This window comes from Orbicella faveolata, unplaced genomic scaffold, assembly GCF_042242905.1.
Source record: "Orbicella faveolata isolate gen_17 unplaced genomic scaffold, um_ofav_v1 contig_12, whole genome shotgun sequence".
NCBI lineage: Eukaryota > Metazoa > Cnidaria > Anthozoa > Scleractinia > Merulinidae > Orbicella > Orbicella faveolata.
This window is the reverse complement of record NW_028301539.1, coordinates 13,787,501-13,809,183: the sequence shown is the minus strand read 5'-3', so window position 1 is coordinate 13,809,183 and position 21,683 is coordinate 13,787,501. Positions and strand designations below refer to the sequence as shown.

At 38.3% G+C, this 21,683-nt stretch overlaps 1 protein-coding gene across 2 annotated transcripts in view; it reads right to left on the bottom strand.

Moving 5' to 3' along the window:
• Nucleotides 1-2,199: 2,199 nt before the first annotated feature.
• Nucleotides 2,200-21,683, bottom strand: part of LOC110057959 (serine/arginine-rich splicing factor 6-like) — a 32,357-nt gene continuing 12,873 nt past the window's right edge. The window contains exons 4-8 of one of the 2 annotated variants that reach the window (XM_089283804.1): nucleotides 15,631-15,700; nucleotides 7,685-7,758; nucleotides 7,173-7,266; nucleotides 4,547-4,599; nucleotides 2,200-2,591 (exon numbers count right to left, since the gene is read on the bottom strand). In XM_089283804.1, coding sequence (XP_089139930.1) covers nucleotides 2,450-2,591; nucleotides 4,547-4,599; nucleotides 7,173-7,266; nucleotides 7,685-7,758; nucleotides 15,631-15,700 — 433 coding nt within the window. In that variant the 3' untranslated portion in view covers nucleotides 2,200-2,449. The remainder of the gene's footprint in view (nucleotides 2,592-4,546; nucleotides 4,600-7,172; nucleotides 7,267-7,684; nucleotides 7,759-15,630; nucleotides 15,701-21,683) is intronic. The other variant, XM_089283805.1, reaches the window with a different exon arrangement.

Below are 21,683 nucleotides of genomic sequence, written 5' to 3'. Positions count from 1 at the left end.
GGAGGTTCGACTGTAATATGAATTTCAAACACATCGTGTGGTTTATGAAAGCAATATCATACTTTGCACTGCTAAGAAGCCTTGGTATTACAAAAATAATATTTAACGAGGGAACCCAACTCGCCACGGCGGTTATCAGTGGGACCCTCAAAAAATAAAGTTAATAAATTAATAGCCTAATCCTTATCCTGGTGTGTATCAAATCGACTTCGATTTGTATTGATACGACTTGTTTCGAAAGGACCCGTTCAAGGATGCTTCTGTCGGCGTTGATGATGACAAACTTCTCTCACTCTTTATCTTCACAGAGGGAGCAAAACTTGAAAGAACTATGTCACGGTTTGCGCATCTAGTTCCTAACCAAGAGGTAGCTGGTTTAAGTCTTGGAAGGGCACGATAACTATTTTTACTTTCTTCTTTTTTTTCCCTTAATTTTTTGGTTTACTTTTTCCAATTTTAAAAATCCATTGACCAAAACGCAGAGTTTTCCTAACCATCTCCTTTCTTTGAAAAAAATGTGGAGCCGTTTTCAAGTATTTGGAATCTCGGTTACTCACGGCAGCACTCGAAGCTCTTTACGGCAGAATTTGTTTTACTGATAAAGAATTTGTCACAGCAGTGTTTAGAAGTTCGTCCGCAACTTTCGTTGGATGAGAATCTGAAGAGTAATTTAACTGATAACGTCACAGATACAACTCTAAGGAACCATTGACAAAAACGCAGAGTTTTCCTCGCAGTGAATCATCTGGAGCGTTTGATCATTGGAGAGTTCGTCGAGTATTTCGAACTTCAGTACTCCGCACTCGAGGCTCTTTACTGCTGAATTTCAATTTGTCTGACGTTTAGATAAATAATTTTTTACAGCAGTCTTTCGAAGTTTGTCCGTAGCTTTTGTGGTAAGAAAATTGCCTACTTCCAACGGCTTTCTCCCAGGTCCGAAACGAACGGACCATGCGAACGAGAACGATTGACCGCGCCGAAATATTGAGGCCTCGGAACTAGACAAGTAAGGGCATTCGAAGAGAAATGCACAACATCCGCAACCTCATGCAATCTGGTTTTCATGTCTGGTGAGACACTGACGGTCGGTCGGTACTGTTGGCTCTGCGTTGGAACGAGGAAGAACGAGATATAGGCATGTTTTGAGCAATTTTGTTTCACTATACAAATGAATATACGAAAGATCATATATTTGAACTGCGGAGAAAGATATGAAGACATGATTGATCATCGGAGTTATGCACACAACTTTTGAAAGCACAACTTAGCTCAGTTGGCAGAGCACTGCACCGGTATCGCAGAGGTCATGGGTTCGAATTCCGTTCAGGCCTGAATTTTTTTTCAGGCTTTAATTTCACAACTGCTTAAGTTGTGTGGATGATCAATCACTGTGTGACTGCGATGATCATCACGTCTTCATATCTTTCTCCGCAGTTCAAATATATGATCTTTCATATATCAGTTTCTATTCTTCATCATCTACGGGTATATTACGGACTCACATACTGACTCGCTCCCAGATGACTTGATAGCTCAGTTGGCAGAGCACTTCACCGGTATCGCAAAGGTCTGTACGGCCCCGCAAATGAACCCCAAATTGTATCGCAAATGATCCCAGGACCGGAATGATCCCCAGATTGTACCATAAATGATCGCGGACCGGAAATGGTCACCTAGCCATAACGCCATAACACGCGAGTAAACCTCAAAACCAAAACCAATTGGCCACGTTCGATATATTTTAAAATATTGTAACATCGATCCGAGGCTTTCGGGTCAAAATTGCAATTTTTTAAGTTTCCTTTGTCTTTCAATTCCCAAAAGAGACTTGGATACAAAGAAAACACCACCAAACATCGAATCCCGTTCAGGCTAGAATTTTCTTCAGGGCTTTAATTTCACAACTGCTTAAGTTGTGTGCATAACTGCGATGATTAATCATGTCTTCATTTGTTTCACTATGCCCACAATGTTGTCTTTTGCACTCGTTTAGGTTAAGGAAAGAAATATTAACACAACCTTCTTTGAACTTTTTCGGGCAAAGGGACTTTTAGTCTAGACAAACTGGCTATCGCACGAAACGACTGGCTACCAAATGTTTGTTCTGAGAAACGTTCTTGAATTTCAAGTAGTTTAAAGCGGTAAGCAACGGGCTTGTCAATGATAGAAAGGGTAAACACACAAACTAGCAAAAACAACTGCCAAGTGTCATGTTTAATAGGGTAGACATAAACATTAACTCTAAAATGCTAAAAGGCTCCACAAGGGAAAATAAAACTAATCGCAAACAAAATATTCGTACGAGTAGTAAGTTAATAGCAAACTCGACTCAGGTTACCTTACACGTTATTGTGAAAAACTCGGGAAATAACAAAACTGCTGTACGCGTCTGCCTATGTTACCTGCAACAATTCATGTATGTAGGTATGCTTATTTTGTAATACAGTTACTAGTTAGAGTAGAGTCGTCGTCCCGGACTGCCACCTGGACGTGGTGATAGGGAGCGGCCTCGCTGGTTTAATGGCGAGCGCGAGTGGCGTCCTCTGGCGGCGGGCGAGTGTGACCTCCTTGGTGAGCGAGATCTGGATCTGCTTTAAAAACCGATAAATAGTGGTCAGATATAGACTGCTACACACTCCGAGGAATGTAAAAATTAAGAAGAGTGGGACAGGGTTAGGTGACCAGCACGCCAACGACTATCAATGACTACGACTACTACTACGGTGAATAGGGGCTAATCGACTTCTGGTTGGTGGGCTAAACGGCTAGGGGCTAATCGACCGGTAACCAATACTACATGTACTAAAAGTTACGCCCGTAATGTGGATGTTATCTGGTAAAAATTGTACTAGTTGAAGATAACCTGCATTTCAAGCCTTTGGGTGTAGTTTCCTTGGTAACTGCTGTGGATAACTTTGGTGGACAACCCAATTACAATGAAATTTATCCAAAACAACTGGAGGATGCTATTCAAATAATATATACATCCCATTTAAGGACGGTGCCTACTAAATACAAAGGTTTTTGCGCCAGGTTAGGACCACGCGGAAAAAGTAGATCTTTGCAAGGGCTACTGGAATCCCCGAAGAAAAATAGGGGTAGCCATGCATTTTTTCGAGATGGTTAGCCTTAAAATCTCAACAATGCTGACATCAGCATTTTTCTGAAAAGAGAAGGAAAGGATATTTCTTCACAGATTTCCTTAGAATTCCCCTTTGCAGACAGAAAAGCAAACACATTTATACAAATCTTAAAACTACATGGTTAATGGTAACATAAAAACCATTTTTCGTATGTTTTTAATAACAAAATCGTTGCAACGGCGCTTTTAGGGTCTCTGACAGCCTTCCTCTGGTTAGCTAAAATACAGTCTAAATACCTTTTGCTCAAAACCAGAAACTAATCATGTGTTGAATAGGCTTGCCACCTGCATTTCATGACATAAAATGTAGGGGTAGCCACGCGTTCTTTGAAGTTATTGATCTTTTCTGAAAACTTTTACGGTTACATATTTTCCTGTCACCTCCCCAGTAAGTAAAACATTTGCTTATCTCGAACTTGTTATGCGCGCTCACTATGCCATCTGCAGTTACATGTTTACAATTGGATTTCGGTATAATTTTCGACAGATAACAGCTAGTTTTTCAGCTGGAAGACGTTAACAGTTAGTGGTTAGCGACATGCTGCTATTCTGGTGTTCCCGGTTTAAGGTGGCTCCATAGGGTAATCATTTATGGCGTTGCCCGCACAAGTGTTATGTTTTGAATGCTGTTTTTGTATTCGCTTTCACACCCAGTCCTTTGAAACTTATTACATGTGATAACGAATGATTAAATAGTGTTTTGCTATCATCTCTGTTAAAATTTTGGGCTTTAGTCTTTAATCATAAATGCCCAAACAAACGTGTTTTTTACTGTTTGTGTGGCTTTATTTGTGATTTTCTTTAATTTTCTTCGGTGAAATCTTCCAAAATTTTTACAACATATCGCTTCCAGCGGGATACGAATGTTAAACACGAAAAAAGTAGGGTTTGTAAAGGCAGTTCTTTCGATTTTTTCAAATTTGTGTCTTTTACCGCTGCAAAAACTCTGGTCTTATAGATTTCCCTGAAAGACGAGCTCCGACTAAAGTAAAATATTTACTACCAATCTGCCAAATTTTACGGAATTTCACTGAAGGAAACGCGAGAAAATTCACTGTCAGTTTTGCTTTTTGTGCTCATGTTGACGTCAGAAAATATCCAAAAACATTGACGTTTTCCTTCGAGCGCGCGCAGATTACTTGAGCTTTCGTCCTCAGCGCGCGTGCGATCGTAAAACTATAGGGAGCCACCTTAAGTACAGGTTCATTAAACTTGATTTGGTCACAGTGGGAAAATTTTGCTTTCATTTTAGTCGTGTACTTGGTAGCGTAGTTGATTGCGTCAGTATCAACCCCAGCGCGCGCGTGGCGCTTAAACCTGCCTTGCGTGATGCGCAGAACGTGTGCGCACTAACAAAAGTAGGCACCGTCCTTAACCCCTTTCAAGGTATAATTGAATATCTACCTTGCACGACGTCGAGGTGATAGTGAACGAGATGACCTTCTAGGCCGGTTTCTCTGTGGAATAGAACAGAAAATAATTTTACTAACTCCTTCAGCAGCAACAGCATATCCCAGGAAACATCTTTGATATGAAAGGGAGCAGGGATGGTGGCACAGTGATCGCATGGACCTAGAGTCATAAGCGTGTTGAGTTGGTTACTAGTTCTTCAGTGTTAAAGTGCCACTAACCCCAAAAATTTTTTTTCGCTCATAGGAATTTCTTTTTTCTCCTTATCACCACTGCGAAAAAATTATCGTTTTAGCTATTTTCGTTAATTTTCTGAATTTTTAAAGTTTTGCCCTTTTCCATGTTCACGACCGAGGAATAGCGGAGAATGGGACGAGTTGGCTTTTGACGTCACTTCGGGAATAACAATATTTTGTTTCTGAGAAGAATGTATGCGAACATGCGATAGTGTGTGTCAAAATCGCTGCAGAATGCAAGGAAGATATGTTGTTGGAGGCTGTAGTAATACAGGATGCGTAGAATAGAGTACTCCTCTTCATTCAATACCTCTATCTCGATGAAACTCTGCCAGAAACGAGAAAAAGACCAAAGAAGTGGGCTGATATGTGCGAAGCCGCTACTGTAAAAACCTAGAGATTTTCATGGCCTGTATATTCTTCTCTATCTCTAGTGGAAAGCTTGAAATTGTCAAGGTACTGCATAAGACACGAATTTGGGATAAGCTGCGAGCCATCTGACTATTTCGAGCGCAAACGATCCTCCGACGCGAGTCCCAGACGAAACTATAGATGACGAAATTACACGGTAAATTAAACGCATAGCGTTTTGAAATAGAGACTTGACTTGTCTAAACGAATAGTAAACTAAATTCACGTTCTACAACGACGCGAAGAAGATTGTTGAGACTTCGAACTGGTGAATTAGCTATGTATTTGTGGATTTTAATGAAAACACACGCACGCCGGAGGTCGCCTGTAATCTGGCCGTGTTTCTCAATGGCCATTCCGAATACAAAATTGTTTTGCTCTTGGAGTTTCGTCTTCGAGGAACGAAATACATCTAAATTACAAACTTAGAATGGATCAAGCATTTATAAATATACGAGGAAAGTGAAACAAACGATTAAGATTCGACCCTATAGCTACCGACGGAGATTGTTGTGCTGAAAGAAGAATGCGCTTATCAGTCAACCGAAACGCAAACTAAGAAGTCGAGGACTCCCATGTTATTAGCGTGCGTAAAATGGACATTTCATTCAAAATAACAGTGAAGTAGAAATGTATTCATTTAACTGAAAGAATACTGAACCTCTTTTCAAGATCTTGTCGAAGGATTTTCCATGATTTCACTAGTACGGAATATGCACATTTGTGTAGCTCGTGTTCGTACACAGTAATTGAATGTGCATATTCTACGGTCGGGCGACAATAACGAAGCGAAAAGTTACCTCACCTTCGAATATTGTTTGCCGACATCTCTGCTTATCTCTTATGTTAAAACTATTTGCAATCAATGATCTGGAGAAGTAGGCAGGAGTGGATTACGACTGCATCGCATTTTAACTTGTATTTCGGGGGAAATTAATATTTGAATGTAAAAGTGTTTCGTCACTCCGAAATTTGCACGTTCTGTAAAGTCAAATTACCAACTCTTCGTGTTCATTGACATCTTTATAACCCTTTAAGAGCTGTAAGCTAACTCTTCAGTCATTGTTTGTACCTTTATAACCAAATGGACCGGCAAATTGTCGATCCCGGCCTTAATATAATTATACAACGCGGCGATCTCGACTGGCGACCCGCACTTCGAAAAGGAAAAAAAAAATGTACTTCGCAGCCGTCCAAATCGTAGCTAGACTCCGAATTGTAATGCTAGATGATACAGTTCTTTCACTTAATGTTCTTGTCCAGTTTTGATAAAATATGAATCACAAAAACCCTGAAAGTGTTCTGACTGCCCTCGAAGCTCAGTCAAAAGCCTCTTGAGTGTTTTAGCCCGGTTCCCGAAGTGACGTCACTAGTAGCCCGACCCAGATCCCACTTTGCGCGGTCGTGAACATAGAAATTACATGTTTAAACGCTTGCAGAAACGCAGGGATTTTATCAATCGAGATAATTTTTTCGCTGAAGTAATCAGGGAAACTAGTAGATTTTATTAAAGGAAAAAAATTTTTTGGGGTTAGTGGCACTTTAAAGTTAATTCGATACAAACTGACGTCGTTTCGTAGCAAAAGTAAACAAGAAGTAATATCCCAATGGAAGTCTTTTCATCTTCGCATCGCATACAACAGCGATCAAACGAAAGAATGTCATCCCAGAAGGAGAAAAATCTTGTCTGTTTGGAGATCTCAGAACTTTTTTCGCTAACTGAATACGCTGAACTTCTCTGAAACAAGCCCGATTTCAGACTGCCGGGTTTCTTAAAGTTTTGTGTCGTATTCACCTCAGTTTGTATCAAAACGACTTGTATTGAAAGGAGTTTGTATCGAAACGACGGGACACCAAGAGCTGTGGCGGCTCATGCTTAAAGTTAAGCGTACAATGGCACTGCCACTGCCAATTCCTATTAATAGCTTATCATGTTTTGTTTACTCTACGCTACATGTATACAGCAAACAAACCTCAGAAAGCCTTATACGCTTCCCTAACAGCTCAGTGCCATCGAGACGTTTAATTGCTCTTTGCATGTCATTAAGGGAGGCGAATTCGACAACCCTGAAATGTTATAACAGATAGATATAAAACTAAATAAACAGTATTTCATTTCAACCATAAAAAAGGCGCCTGTGTTTCATGTACATGACAACATTATGTAAAATGTTTCCAAATAATTTTTATTATTAAATTCAAGAAGCAAATCAAGCGTGTATTTGAGAATTTGGATTCTCGCATGTAAAACAGTATATTGATAGTCTTTAACTAATATAAACAGTGTAAAATTACAATTGTAAATGGATTAGTATTCTACTGTAACTACTCAAGATTTTGACAGAATTTTTTATTAGTAAATAAGTAAAATAAAATAAAATATAATAAAATAAAAATAAATTGGACATATCTCCTATTAATAAATGTGTGGTGGAAAGTGTTCTTGTTTGAGAGGAGGTTGTCAAAAAACATGAATGACACCCACCCTTCTCCTATTCTATCTCTGTGGCATTGGGTAAAAGTCACCTCCCCTGCCTGGCGCATGTAATCTTTCAGATCCTGCAAAGCAATATTCTTGGGGGTCAAAAAGTACAATTATTAACACTCAAAATAATCAGCTTAGCTTTTTAAAGATGAAATGCAGTTTGTCTCAATTACACACGAAAATTATGTAATTATCCTCGATGTAAAAATAGCTGTGAAAAACTATTAAGCGTACTTTACAACTGCTGGCTGGAATCTAGCTATAGAAGCTGTTTTTTCTATTTGTAACTGATATGTTGCTAAATAATATGACAGCAATCTTGGCAACCAGGTAAAACAAAAAAAGTATGTGCAAGTGTGAAAAAGTTAAAAAATAGAGCCAATCATTTTGGGTCTAGTGTTTTTTCAAAGGTACACTGTACAACATGTCAGAAGTGACGTTCAAAACCTCAACCCTCAAAGAGAAGAACACAGAATTAAGCCACACTTGTAGTCCACATGAACCTAAAGTAACATCCACTGGAGGTGACAAGAAATGTGGCAGAGTTTAAAACTGGGGTCTGTTCAAAAAACATTTACATTCTTGTCCATGAAGAATGTAGATTTCTTCCACACTTCTCATTGAAATTGCTTGTTTTTGAAAGATCGAGTTTTGAAGACCTGTTGAACATGCTTACTGAAATGTAAAACTTTGACATTTTTAGTACATAATAATAATAATGAAAATGAGAATGATACTGATAAACAATATAATAATAATAATAATAATAACAACAACAACAACAACAACGTTATTTAAGTGTCAAATGTATTTAGCACTCTTGTGCTAATTGGGTGACACTGTTAATAAATAAACAAAACAAACAAAGCATAAACTATTAAGAATCCCAATTGGTGGGAGGCTGACCAGTTGGCTATTTACTCAACGCGGTCGAGGAGTTGAACTCGGGACTACCAAGAACAAATCCACATAGCGGTAGGGAGGATTTGAACCAGGGACCTCCAGATTTCAAATCCAGCACCCTTAACCACTCGGCCACACCACCTCCACAGGTATAAACTCAGGGCTCGACACTACTGGTAGCCAACTAGCCACACACTAGTAGAATTTTAGTTTTAGCTAATAGGTTTTCGATTTCCAATATCCTTTTTGGCTAGTAGACAAAATAAAATTGCCCAAACTAGTTTCTGTCTTCCTTGAGGAAGACAAACATAAACACTTTCCTCGAAAACAAGGCCAGAATTTTATTGTGGACGTATCATGTTACTGGGCACGTGCTGTTCAGCACATATGAAAATTTACGTGTTTACTTTTCGCTGTGTGTGTGGTACGTAAACGGGTAACTGAACATGTTATTATGTTGAAAGAAATATTTGACAACCAAGACAGCATTTTCTGAAAGCACGCATCAATGTTCTTTTTTGTTACAAAATTAGATCAAAAACATGAGCTTCCTGATAAAATCATGCGCAAACTTGTGCGGAACTGTTAAGGGATAACATTTCATTTAGCATAACATACCATGGATGATTTGTCACTGTATACACACTGACAAAACGTACCACTACAGAAATAATTACACGAGAAAGATTATTTCCTTCAACATTTAAATCAGCCACTTCTTGCAATTGAATTTCGCCAACGACAGTTTGCAGTGTTGTTCAGATAGTTGTCTTGCTTTTGAAACATTTCTACGGCACCTGTCTGTGAAGAAGCCTCGAGAGTTTTTACAATGATATTTTCCCAAGAAGTCTCAAAGAAAAACAGAGTCCTGAAAGTCTTTTCGGGAAAATCACTAGATTTTTCTTCATGATCTGTCGGCGAGAGATTTGATGGAAAACACCAGGCCATTGAACAAAAGTAAAATTGGCACAATTCATTGAGATGATAAATTGGTCCGCTGTTTTTAATGTTACCAGTCAAGCGTGACACAAGGGGTGCTGACTACTTGTCAGACGGTTTCAGATGCAAAATCTCATTGTTTTGTTTTTCTCAAAATTCCGTAATGGATATAGGAGGGTTTCTTAACGGCGGTAAAAACGAAAAAGGCAAAGACCAGAGTTCTGAAAATTACGACCCACTGAAGAAGCTGTAAGTTTAAAACTTCTAGCGGCAAAGCGGAAAAATTCGGCAATCGTACTTTCTCCTGTTATTGGAACTAGCCAACGTCATCTAAGTTGTCACTAGCCACTAGGCTAGTAAGTTGAAAACTTAGTGTCGAGCCCTGTTACCATCTTATACTACGTTACTGATTCTAGTTATTTGCGTACGTGCAATCTTCATTCACTTCATATGTTTATCAAATGCATACTAATGAATATAAAATGGTAAATGATATGTACTGTAAACATTACACATCCCCAAAGCCAAACAAAGAGGACGTAAATCTATCCTTAGAGCACATAGACATATACCTTACCTTCGCAAAACTACCTATTTAGACCAAGAACTTCAAACTTAACCCAGTTGATAACCAAGGCCTTCATGCCATACAGAATCTCATCTCAGCTTGTAAAACAGATATCGATGAATGGGCCAAAAGTGCAGCCAAGAGTATACAGGGCCACTGACCAAGTAACCATACCAGGAATCGAATGATCTACACAATCTTAAGGTGGCAAGCCAAGTGTCATATTTTATGCCAAGGCCATTAATTTTTCCCCTTTTTACGCACAGACCAGGTTAGAGATCAGGAATTGATTTCTGCCTAAACCAAGCTCCCATAAAGTACCTTACCACTACTGTAGCTAAAGATAAAAGAAATGGAAGGAAGGAGGTTACTTAATAGAGCCAAAGTTCCTGTAATCATTTCAAACAACGGAGTTTGTTCAGTCAAATTTGCATGCACAAAGTTGTGTTCATATAAAGTTGTAATCAAAAGGTTGTTGAGACTTTTTTCATGCAAATGATTGTAGATGATAAAACACATGTATGCAGGACTGCATGAAGGAAAAATATCAGTCACAACTCAAACATTAAGTAATATTTATCTGACCATTTACAGGGTAATCATTGATTTGTTGTCTAATACTAACTTTTTTACTTTAATGACATTCTCAGTTGAAGGGTTCCGTGCAAAAAAGGGTGTATATCACCTAAAGAGGGATATACATGTACGCCCTTTTTGCATGAAATCCTTCAATTCTCTATTTAAAATGCCACATAATTAATAAACAGCTGTTCAGGGCTTGATAAAGAAAAAAGCAACCAGTCAACCGGCACAAGTAGATTTTCCAGTCCAGCAAGTAACTTTCTCTGCTTGCTTACCTGACAGGCAAGAGCCCAAGCCATCTGCCAATTACATTTATCAATTATTAATGAAACAAAAGACTAAATTTTAGGCACATGGGTAATCAAGGGTTTGGATGTAGCTTGACAAAAATTACAAGTTATAGCAAAAGACTGACTGATTGTGTGACTTGCATTCACATCAAAATGGCTTTTTTTGGATTTCTATGAGTGCTGAAAATTGACAGCTTTAAATACATCAGTGCCACTGAAACATGCACCCTTTTAAATTTCACAACTTTAGAAACTAAAATGGCAGTGATTTGTCAGTATAAAACACTACAAAGCGAACAAACTTAAAAATAATGCAAAAATCGATGAATGGCTTCCCAACAACCTATATATGGGACCAAAGATTACAAATAATTCAAATACAACTTATAATGGATGAAAAAATATTCCATCGAGTTGAATGGAAATGAATCGCAGTTAAATTGGATTTTGAGACAGACACTAACTCACTAGTGCTGTTTATAGATTCTATGCTACACTGTTTGAATTATTTCTACTGAATTTAGTGGCACTTTATTTTTTCTTGCGACAGTGTGGGATGAATCAAACATATGTAAACAGTGAACTTTAATAGTGTCAAGCAAAAAAAATTTTGGAAAGAAAGCTCAGACTCTATCCAGAAAAAACCTTCCCCGTAGACTAAAGCACTACGTACAATGTTTTTACACCTATAACACATTCATAAATATTTCACTGCATTTTTAACTCTTGGGCTATTATTTTCTAAGTACTTCATTGCACTGAATAATGTCATTTGAACTTGACAATTTTGCTGTCACAAGGATGATGAAACGTTGTTAGTTTCTGGTTTTGCTAGTTTTTGTATTAAAATAGTCTGATTCCATTGACAAGTTAGTATATTTAACAAAGAAAATCCAAGTTTTGACTAATGTATTTGAAGAGCAGAACATTTTACTTAGCATGGAGAAAAATCTGCCCGGGTGACCAAATTTCTTTCCACAACATTTTCCTCAATTTGTTAGATTTCAACCACTTTTGTCCTAACATTTCAGCAATTTTCTGCAAACATTTGTCAGTTTCACTTTATAAAACCAAACTCAATTTCAATGCATCAAAACTGTGGAAATTTTACATGAAAAGAAGACAGGTTTATTATATTAAGGACCTGCTAAGAACTAGGCAGACTAACTGCAAATCAATTAAAAGGTGTGAACTATTAATTTTTAATTAATCAATTCATTCATAACATTCAAAAGGTGATTTAACAGCACTCCAAGCTCAAGGTTTTCAGAAATCGCCTTTTGGTGACCTTCTTCTGTAAAATGGTCACCACCACGTAAAATTTGGTCACCAAAATCTACGCATTATCAAAGAAGGACACTTCCTGTCATTTAACAAGAAGTTAATACTGCTGATCATGACAAACCCGCATTGAAATCGTTTGAAGAACATCCAGAGGCTATTGGTTTTCGTTTGCAACTGTTTTTTATTGGCTGAACAGTCTTAACTACTGTTCAGGAAAGTAAATAAAAGAAAAACAAAACGGGTAAGGAAGACAAACATGCAACAGTTGTGGTTGAATTTCTTTGGCTCAGTGATTTTACCCCCCCAAAAACACTTGTTGAGTGGTCAGGCCTTTGTACCGCACTAGTCACCAAATTGGTGACCTGTTCGTAACATTTAAAAACCGACCAAAATGGTCCCAGCCTGGAGCCCTGGATTAGGATGCTCACATTTAGAGGACCTAAAGACCTATTTCACAATTCTTGGTATAGTTTGATAGCCAGCTCTATAAGCTTTAATTTGATATAAGGCTGGGGTATCTTCAGTTTACACCAAACGTGCTACATCATTTGAACACAAGGGATATCAAAAGGTATACAGTAACCTTAATCATAGCATAGCGCAGGCGCTAGTCCTATCTAATTCCTATTGAGCTGTCATGAACGAAATCTCTATGTACACAAAGCCGTACTTATATAAGATGACATGTGCGGTTTCAATTTAGCTGCAAAATTTCCCAAGTTTAGTGTAAGTTCCTTTTGTTTAAGTTTCAACATTGTGAAGATTATTCTGAACAATCCAAACTCTACTTTGAGCCTCTGACTTTTGCCAAGTTAAGATGTTTACTTAAGCATTAGTATTTTGACTTTGTTTGTCTACATTTTCATTGAGTATTTTTGACTTTGTCTGCCTACATTTTTGTTGCGGAGTAAGTGTAGCGAGCGAGCAACATAATCAGGATTTCAGAAGAACATGTAGAAGGGGGTACGAATTCTTGAATTCATCACTTTTTACCAGAATGCATTGCATTTAACCAGAGTGCACTGTGCCACTTTTTACCAGAGTGCGTTGCACCATGAACAACACAAGGACATTGAGGCGTCATCCTCTTTGCGCAGATTCTTCGCATGAGAAAGATTAGTGGTTGTGTTTTGCTCTGATTTCCTGTAAAACGATGCAAGGAGGTTGTACCTGACTTTCACAACTCTTGCTTTTGTTCTTAATGCAGCATATGAAAGTTTGTTAATCTGGATGATTAATTTTTAAACTTAGTATGTCATTTCTTAGCTGTCCAGTTGCCTCCATGGCCGAATTCTTAAATGATGAGAAATCATCGCTACTAAAGCTTGTAGAATAATTAAAACAAACGAAAACCGTAGAACACGCTAATTTTGTACGGTGCAATCTATCCCTTTTCATCCAAACATGAATTTAAGCTAAAGCTTTAGGATTTTCACACATCGCGATGGATGCATCATTGTTTTAAGGGGGTGGGGAGGGGGGGAGGGGGATGTTTCCAAGACACTCAAAAATCAAATTTTACTGTTAAGTGTCCCAACTCTTTTGTCACCCATTGTAGTTCCAGTCAAATACCACAAATACGAATATGGCCACAGGAACAATTTAGCTTTGAAACTGACCATGGATATGTATGAAAAAAAGAAAAAGTAAAACTTGTTTAAGTGAATTGCAAATTAGGTACCTAAACTGCATTTAAATCCATGCTTAAGGTAGCGCGCGGGGAGTAGATTGCGTGCGGGGAGATCACCATCGTGCGTCACGTGTGAGTAACACGCATGATAGAGGCGCGAGATTTAAAACCCGAAAGACGTAAACAAATATGGCGGCGCACAGCTTTTTTCGTGCAAGGTCACTTTTGTACTGTTGGAGACGAAATTCGCATATAAAGGAGGCTTTACTGCCTAGAACAACTTAAGTCAATTCTGTGTATTTAAGAAAAATTGTTTCAGGAATTCAATGTTTCCTGAATTTCAAAGGCAACTTGATCGATTGTGACAGCCACTGGGAGCGTAGAAAGGACTTGCAAAAAATAGTAAATCTACCCAAAATTTGTGCAAAAATCCTACAGAGCAAGCCCAGGAGGTTGTCTTTAACGACAACTACAACTGTAAATGACATTTTAGCAGCAAACAAAACAAAACTCCTATTCGGAGCCCACTCACCCGCGCGGGCAGACGAAGCAGTCAGCTGTAGCCAAAACAGCTCATGCGCAACTGCTGATCTTATAAAGTCTGGATTTTTGAATGCGTGTCTATGTGCGTGGGAATAACGGAACTCGTGAAAGCTTTTATGTGAAAACAAGCCCGGTGACCTCTTCTTTTTATTGTTTTAATATCATATTATCATTGAGAGAAAACATCAGAAAAAAATAAAAAATTATACGGAAGGAAATTTGCACTTTGTGCAAATTGTCATTTTTCCACATTTACAAGAAATCAGCTCTGTAAAATTATTTTAAAATTGCTGTGCATTTTCATTTTCAGATGCCAAAAGCTATTGATTAAAAGAAACTCAGGGTCACCGGATTAATTTTTTAGTTATGAGTGACATAAGCGAAAAATCAGGTCTGGAAAATCCTTTTAGAATGTTGCCATGGTAACTGTTGACGACAAAATAACAGCTGGTTTAGGTCAAGTATAAATTATAATCCAAACCTACAAAAATATTACAGTGGCCCTGGCCTGCCTTTTTGTTCTATTCTTGCAAAGTTACGAGCTGTCAAAAACCTGAAATCTGGTACGAGCCACCTTAAATACTCATCAGCCCTTGAGGACTACTGGAATTAATTTGACTAAGGTAAAAAGCACCAAAAAAATAAGTGCCTCTATTTCCGCAGTCTATCATTCTTTTGCCTAGTTCTTAGCTGGACCGTTACTTGAAACATGTCAGTGTATCACTTCCTTTTTGAAATGATTAATGAATTTGAAAACTTGGGAAAGGGGGGAAGTACTCTGGGCAGGCAAAATTTGAAAGTTGGTTGCCAAAGGGCAAACTGGAATTTGAATATTCTCCAAGCACTGCTATTGCTTATCACGGTTGATGAACAAGCATTTCGTACCACAGTAAAGATGTGGTGTTAATATCTTTACTACATGTACAACCAACAGAAAATATTATTTAGTGCAATCATGTACTTACCCAAAAACACTTGACGTGCAAAACACTAACTCTGCATGTACATGTACTGTATTTTCAAGCCTATCACTAACATTTTTGATAGATTTCATAAAATATCTAAGATTGCTTCATGCTTCATGTTTGTATGACAAACATGGTTGAGAGAAAAACAACACTGAACACTACATTTATGTCATTATGATGACGATCTGTATTGAAAATCCTTGTTATTCTAACTATGTTTAATATCTAGGAATTCTTACCTGCCAGCTTGCACGAGATGACAAATTCTCTACAGTCAACTTGTACTCAGTGTTATATGGTGCACCATATCTAAACAAAATACAGACACTTTGAAGAACAAACAAACACATGCTTCACATACTTAGCAATGCAATACGGGTGGATTTTGCAGCAATGTTTGTTTCATGTTTTATCCAAGTCTGGAGAGGCTACTAAACAAAACAAACCAAAGTTCCATCTGATCTGTGATTCTTAACTTGTTTGAAAGCAAACATGGTCTGCAAACAAGGTCTTCACAATAATTATGCTCCCTCATCATAGGCCTGCAATGTGTGCAGAGAGCCTTATGGTCCCTCATCATAGGCCTGCAATGCGTGCAGAGAGCTTTATTGAAGGGGTGAGTGCAAAACCATGCTAAGTGACGATTTGGGTGAAAAAAAAAATTTTTGCAAAAGGGCTTGAAATTTTACATGTGGTCTTCAATGTAATAGAAAAACACGGCCCTGAATTTTTGCCGCTGGTTTTTGCTTTGTTTTCGAGTTATAACGTATGCAAAAATACTTGGCTTTTCCTAGCCATGTCTTTAGGAGTTTATTTGTTGAACAGCAAACAGGCAGACTGTTTATAGTGTATGAAGTCAAAATCAAATCTCACAGCATATATAGAGCGGAAATCTGGGAACAGATTGTTTACGTCAGTTATTGTGACATGAGCACAACACGTGAATCGATTGAGAGTCAAACGAAATTCATCGAACAAAAAAGAGATGTGCTGCATTAGAGCTCTGTCAACTAATATCTTAAGCATTGTTTTAAAGTACCTTGTATGCCTGCCTGGTGGTTGAGAGGCATCATAAAGTCTCGATAAACCCGTAAGTCATCAGCACGTTTTAAAGAATCAAAATGTGTTCTGAAACTTCGAAGGCAGCTGATATACCGTAATCGTGTTATCAGCGTTCAAAGTCAGATCGAGCCAGGCAGCAAAGTCCAAGAGCAGTTCTTGCCCAAGAAAAATACCCTCTGGTGAGTCGTGGCCCATTTGCCAAGCGTTGCTAGCGTCAAAGTTTGGAAAGCGAGAACTGGTTTTAGACTTATACTAGGGTATCTAAAAGATAATAATGCTGCGGCACATTCTATTGATAGTGACATATTTTACGCAGTGATTCATCTACAACTTCATGCATGATGACACATGGATGGCGAGGTGTGACAAGGGATCGTGACAAAAAAGCACATAGTGATCTGACCCATGTTTGAACATAAAAAGATACACATCAATCTCCCCTTTACCAGATCTCGAAAATCGAACGATGTGGAAGTTGTAGGAGCAGAAATCTAACTTATAAATTCTGTATTGATACGCATTAAATGTCTCAAGAATGTTGACAGACTGTGTCGAGGACGCATCCATTGCGATGTGTGAAAATGCTAAAGCTTTAGCTTAAATTCATGTTTGGATGAAAAGAAATAGATCGCAGCATATATGAAATTAGCGTGTTCTACGGTTTTCGTTTGTTTTAATTATTCTGCGAGCTTTAGAAGCGACGATTTCTCTTCATGTAAGAATTTGGCCAAGTAGGCGAGACTGCTAAGAAATGACATACTAAGTTTAAAATTAAGATGTCACAATTAATCGTCCAGATTTTACAAACTTTCAAATACTGCATGCATTAAGAACAAACGCAAGAGTTGTGAAAGCAGGCACAATCTCCTTCACATCGTTTTACAGGTAAATCAGAGCAAAACACAACCACTAATCTTTCTCACTGGAATCCACGCGAAAAGACGTCCTCCTGTAGTTTGTGGCGCAACGCACTCTGGTAAAAAGTGGCGCAGTGCATTCTGGTTAAATGTGATGCATTCTGGTAAAAAGTGATGAATTCGAGAATTTGGATCCCCTTTTACATATTCTTCTTAAATCCTGTTTATGTTGCTGCTTGCTCGCTACGCTCGCTCCGCAGCAAAAATTTGTCTTGTATCGACCGCCATGTTTTCCCGCGCACGAGGTGTAAAGACCCTTCCCGGCATGCATTGCGATCACGTTCTGCGGACGTTTCTCGAACTGGTAACTAGATTGTTTAAACATAAGAATGGCCAACAAGTAGCGATCGATTGTAACATAGATCTGTGATCCAGGTTGCGTTGATTTTATTTCAAATCGGCATGATTTGTAGTGTTTTGAGCTTCTGGGATCAGCGGACATGCAGATGTATGGAGACCCGTACATTGCGGAGAAGGGTTAATCTGTTAATCTGTCAACCCTATTTATAGCGCATTTTCACGTGAAATCAACATCATTGAGCTTATAAGTTGCGTGGAATTACCATTTTGCTGTTTTCTAAGTGAAACTAACATCCTTGCTGTCAAGTGTTAACGTGAAATCAACATTTTAACCTATTTAGACCTGAAATTAACATCATTGAGCTTATGCGCTGTGTGAAATTGACATTTTGCTGGTTTCTAAGTGAAACCAACATCCTTGCCGTCATGCGTTAACGTGAAATCAACATTTTAACCTATTTAGACCTGAAATCAACATCGTTGAGTGTATGCGCTGCGTGACATTGACATTTTGCTGGTTTCTAAGTGAAACCAACATGCTTGCCGTCACACGTTAAAGTGAAATCAACATTTTAACCTATTTAGACCTGAAATCAACATCATTGAGCTTATACGCTGCGTGAAATTGACATTTTGTTGGTTTCTAAGTGAAATCAACCTCCTTGCCGTCACGCGTTAACATCAAATCAACATTTTAACCTATTTAGACCTGAAATCAACATCATTGAGTTTATGCGTTGCGTGAAATTGGCATTTTGCTCGTTTCTAAGAGAAATCAACCTCCTTGCTGTCACACGTTAATGTGAAATCAACATTTAAACCTTTTTTGACCTAAAATCAACATTTTTAGCCTATACGTTGCGTGAAATTGACATTTTGCTGCTTTCTGAGTGAAATCAAAGTCCTTGCGGACGCGGTGGGCCGATCCTTTGTTATGATAAACTGAGGCGAGACTTCGACTTATAACAAAGGCTTGGCTTGGCTATTATAACAAAGGATCGGCTCTGTTTATCATAACAAAGGCCCGGCTTCGTTTATTTGAAGACCTCGGCGGGAAAAGGGCGCTAGGTATTTTAATCAAAAGTGAACTTTGTCGAAAACGCTCCAAATTTCGCATGCAGTTTTGTTCAGGTATGTTTAACAATGTCCCGTAGTTTTTCCGCTAAGCTTTGCTTCGTTTTCGAGATATTGCATATGCAGAAAAACCACTCGGTTTTCCTAGTGGCATCTTTATAAACGAAGCAAAAACCAGCGACAAAAATACAGGACCACGTTTTTCTATTACATTGAAGACCACATGCAAAAATTCAAGCCCTTTCGCGAAATTTTTTTTTTCACCCAAATTGTCACTTAGCATGGTTTTGCACTCACCCCTTCAATTAAAAGCTACGCCATTTTGGTACTCAGTCATGACCTCCAATCATGAAATAAAGTGAGTCAAAAATTTCACGACTTTCGTCAGGCAATGTCCCATGACCAACTCTTACTTCCAGCACTGTTGAAAATTTTGTTGCAGAACTTTGTTTGATGTTTCAATGTAAGATTGACATCAGTTGTTCTCAAAGACTATTTGATTGGTCAGCTTTCTTCTACGTGGCCCAGTTAAAGTTGCACTTTTAAAGTTCTCTTCTTAATAAAGAACTATTAACAAAAGAATTATTTAAATATGACTTGCTAACCCACTGGTGCCTGTGCCAGCAGTAACCAGCCATGTCAAAACCACCCCCAAATTCCTGTGCCAGCTGTAACTGACAGTAAAAAAAACATGTGAGCACAATTGACTTTCCTACCCTTCCTGAAGACTTTTTGGTTTTCCCATTGCTCTATTGTTGTTGAGAACAAATATAAAAAATCAGAATCGACTTTCTGAGAAAATTGTTTTGAAGACTTAGGGGGTCCTAGAAAGACAGTCTTTTGTCTTGAAATTGTGTGCTCAAAATGTGCTTGTATTCATGACGCATTGTAGATCAAATCTACAAACTTCCAAGGTCTTGTTTTTGTTCCTAACATGGAGAAATAACTTCTTTGGGACTTACAAGTAAATCGAAAGGAGAAATACAAATCTATGTTTACAGTAACTGTTGATTTCACATTACTTTTCCATACCGCATTGTGAAGTTCGTTGGGAAGTTGGATACTAGATTACAAAGTAGCCAATTATGTGGCAAATTAGACAATGAAATTGCAAACTTTGAATCGTAGTTCCCAAATTCAGCTGCACCAGACTTCGCAACTTCACATCATTGTGTAAACATAGGTAATTTGCCTGCAAAGTGATGGAACCTAATCCCTTTATTAAACAGGTCTGACATGATTGCAGAAAAAAGATTAGAGGGTTCAAAACCATTTGAAATAGCGCAGCAGTTTAATTTACCGAGAAAGACAGACAAATAGTGTAGATTGGTTTGTATGTGCAGAAAGTGTTCAACCAGGAGTTGGTGGGAATAGGTCGAAAATTGTCAAAAATCACATTGTCTTAGCCGTTTATGTGCCATCCCAAGCTTCAATATTGCATTAGGCAGAATAACCCCCAACATGTCAAGAAATTTCATCAGGCACTGTGGCTATATTGACTGATAAATGTGCACGCTACTTTCTGACTGATTTAGGATACGTGTATTTGGAAATTAAGCATTTGATAATTTCCCCTGGAGAGCTACTTTGCATGTAAGCTTAATTTATTCCCGTTGGATTTAGAACTTGGATTTTCATGTTTGTTTATTAAGAAATATGTAGATCCAGGAAATATCCATACCCCCACCATGGGGGAGAATTTCACATGAGCTCCTCTCCCCTCCTCACCGGAATTTCCATTTTTTGAACACAAAAATAACCCCTCCACCCCTCTGGAATTTCCACGAGTATTATGCACTCCCCCCATAAGTCCCAAATGTGCGCAGATGGCTAACGTGAAACTGCTAACCGCAAACCGAGGCTTGCCGTTTGTGGTAAGATCGCCAAACCTCGATCTTAAGGTCTCTATTGTTTACATTGCACACTTACCAAAATTTGCAAATACAAGCCCTTTGCGCTTGCTCTCAAGTGGAAAATTGAAAACAGAAAAGTACCCTTGGATCAAGGAAAAGAAACAAACAAGCCCAAAGAAAGAAGGAGGGACCCATTTCCGTGTAGGAAGGAAAACAAAAACACCTTTCTGAGGGCCACAAAGACTCTTCAAACAGTCTGCCTGAGCTGTCTGTACTTTGATTTGCTGTTGTGCTTATCGATACAATTGCTGGCTTTACTTGTCTTGCTGTGGGTTGTTCTTTTCCCTTTGGCTACTTTGCCCGTTTCAGTACCTTTCTCTTCAATGCGACAGCGAGATAGAACATAGGCACGCAAGGCGTGCAAGAGTTAATTTTTTCCTGTGAAGTTTTGGAGATAGAAGTATTCATGGTACAGTAATGATTTGGTTAATTTGACAAGTTGTTTTGGTTGCGATGTTACATCGGTCATGGTAAGATAGCTAAATAGTAAGCCATAAAATGTTTGACTGAACAAACTACAGTAATTTGACACGTCTCCAGATTAATGTAGATACCATCTTATGTTCTAACAGGCAATTTGATTCGCTCTTTGATACAACCCGCACTGTCATTGGTGTGACACGCGCTCATGAATAACTCCCTCGCTCACCGATCACATAAGCCTTCCAACCCCCAAGAGAAATTTTTGCTCAAAAATACTCAAGTTAATTTAGAGACTTTCTCGCATTTTATACAAGTCGTAAGTTTACCTTTTTACACAACACAACACAACACAACACAACTTCACCGAAAATAGAAAGAAAGAGAAAAAAAACCTCTGACACGTTGAAAGTCTGATTTAATTAAATGCACTTCAACTTGGTGCCACGCAGTCTTCAAAGAACATTTGAACAGTTTTCATACTTTTTACCTTTAAAAATATCGGACTGAAATGAATGTCATCAAATAAAACTATTAAACTGCTACTGCAGAGACGTAAAAACCGTCCAGAAACGAAACCTTCTTTTTTGTTTAATATCCTAGAAA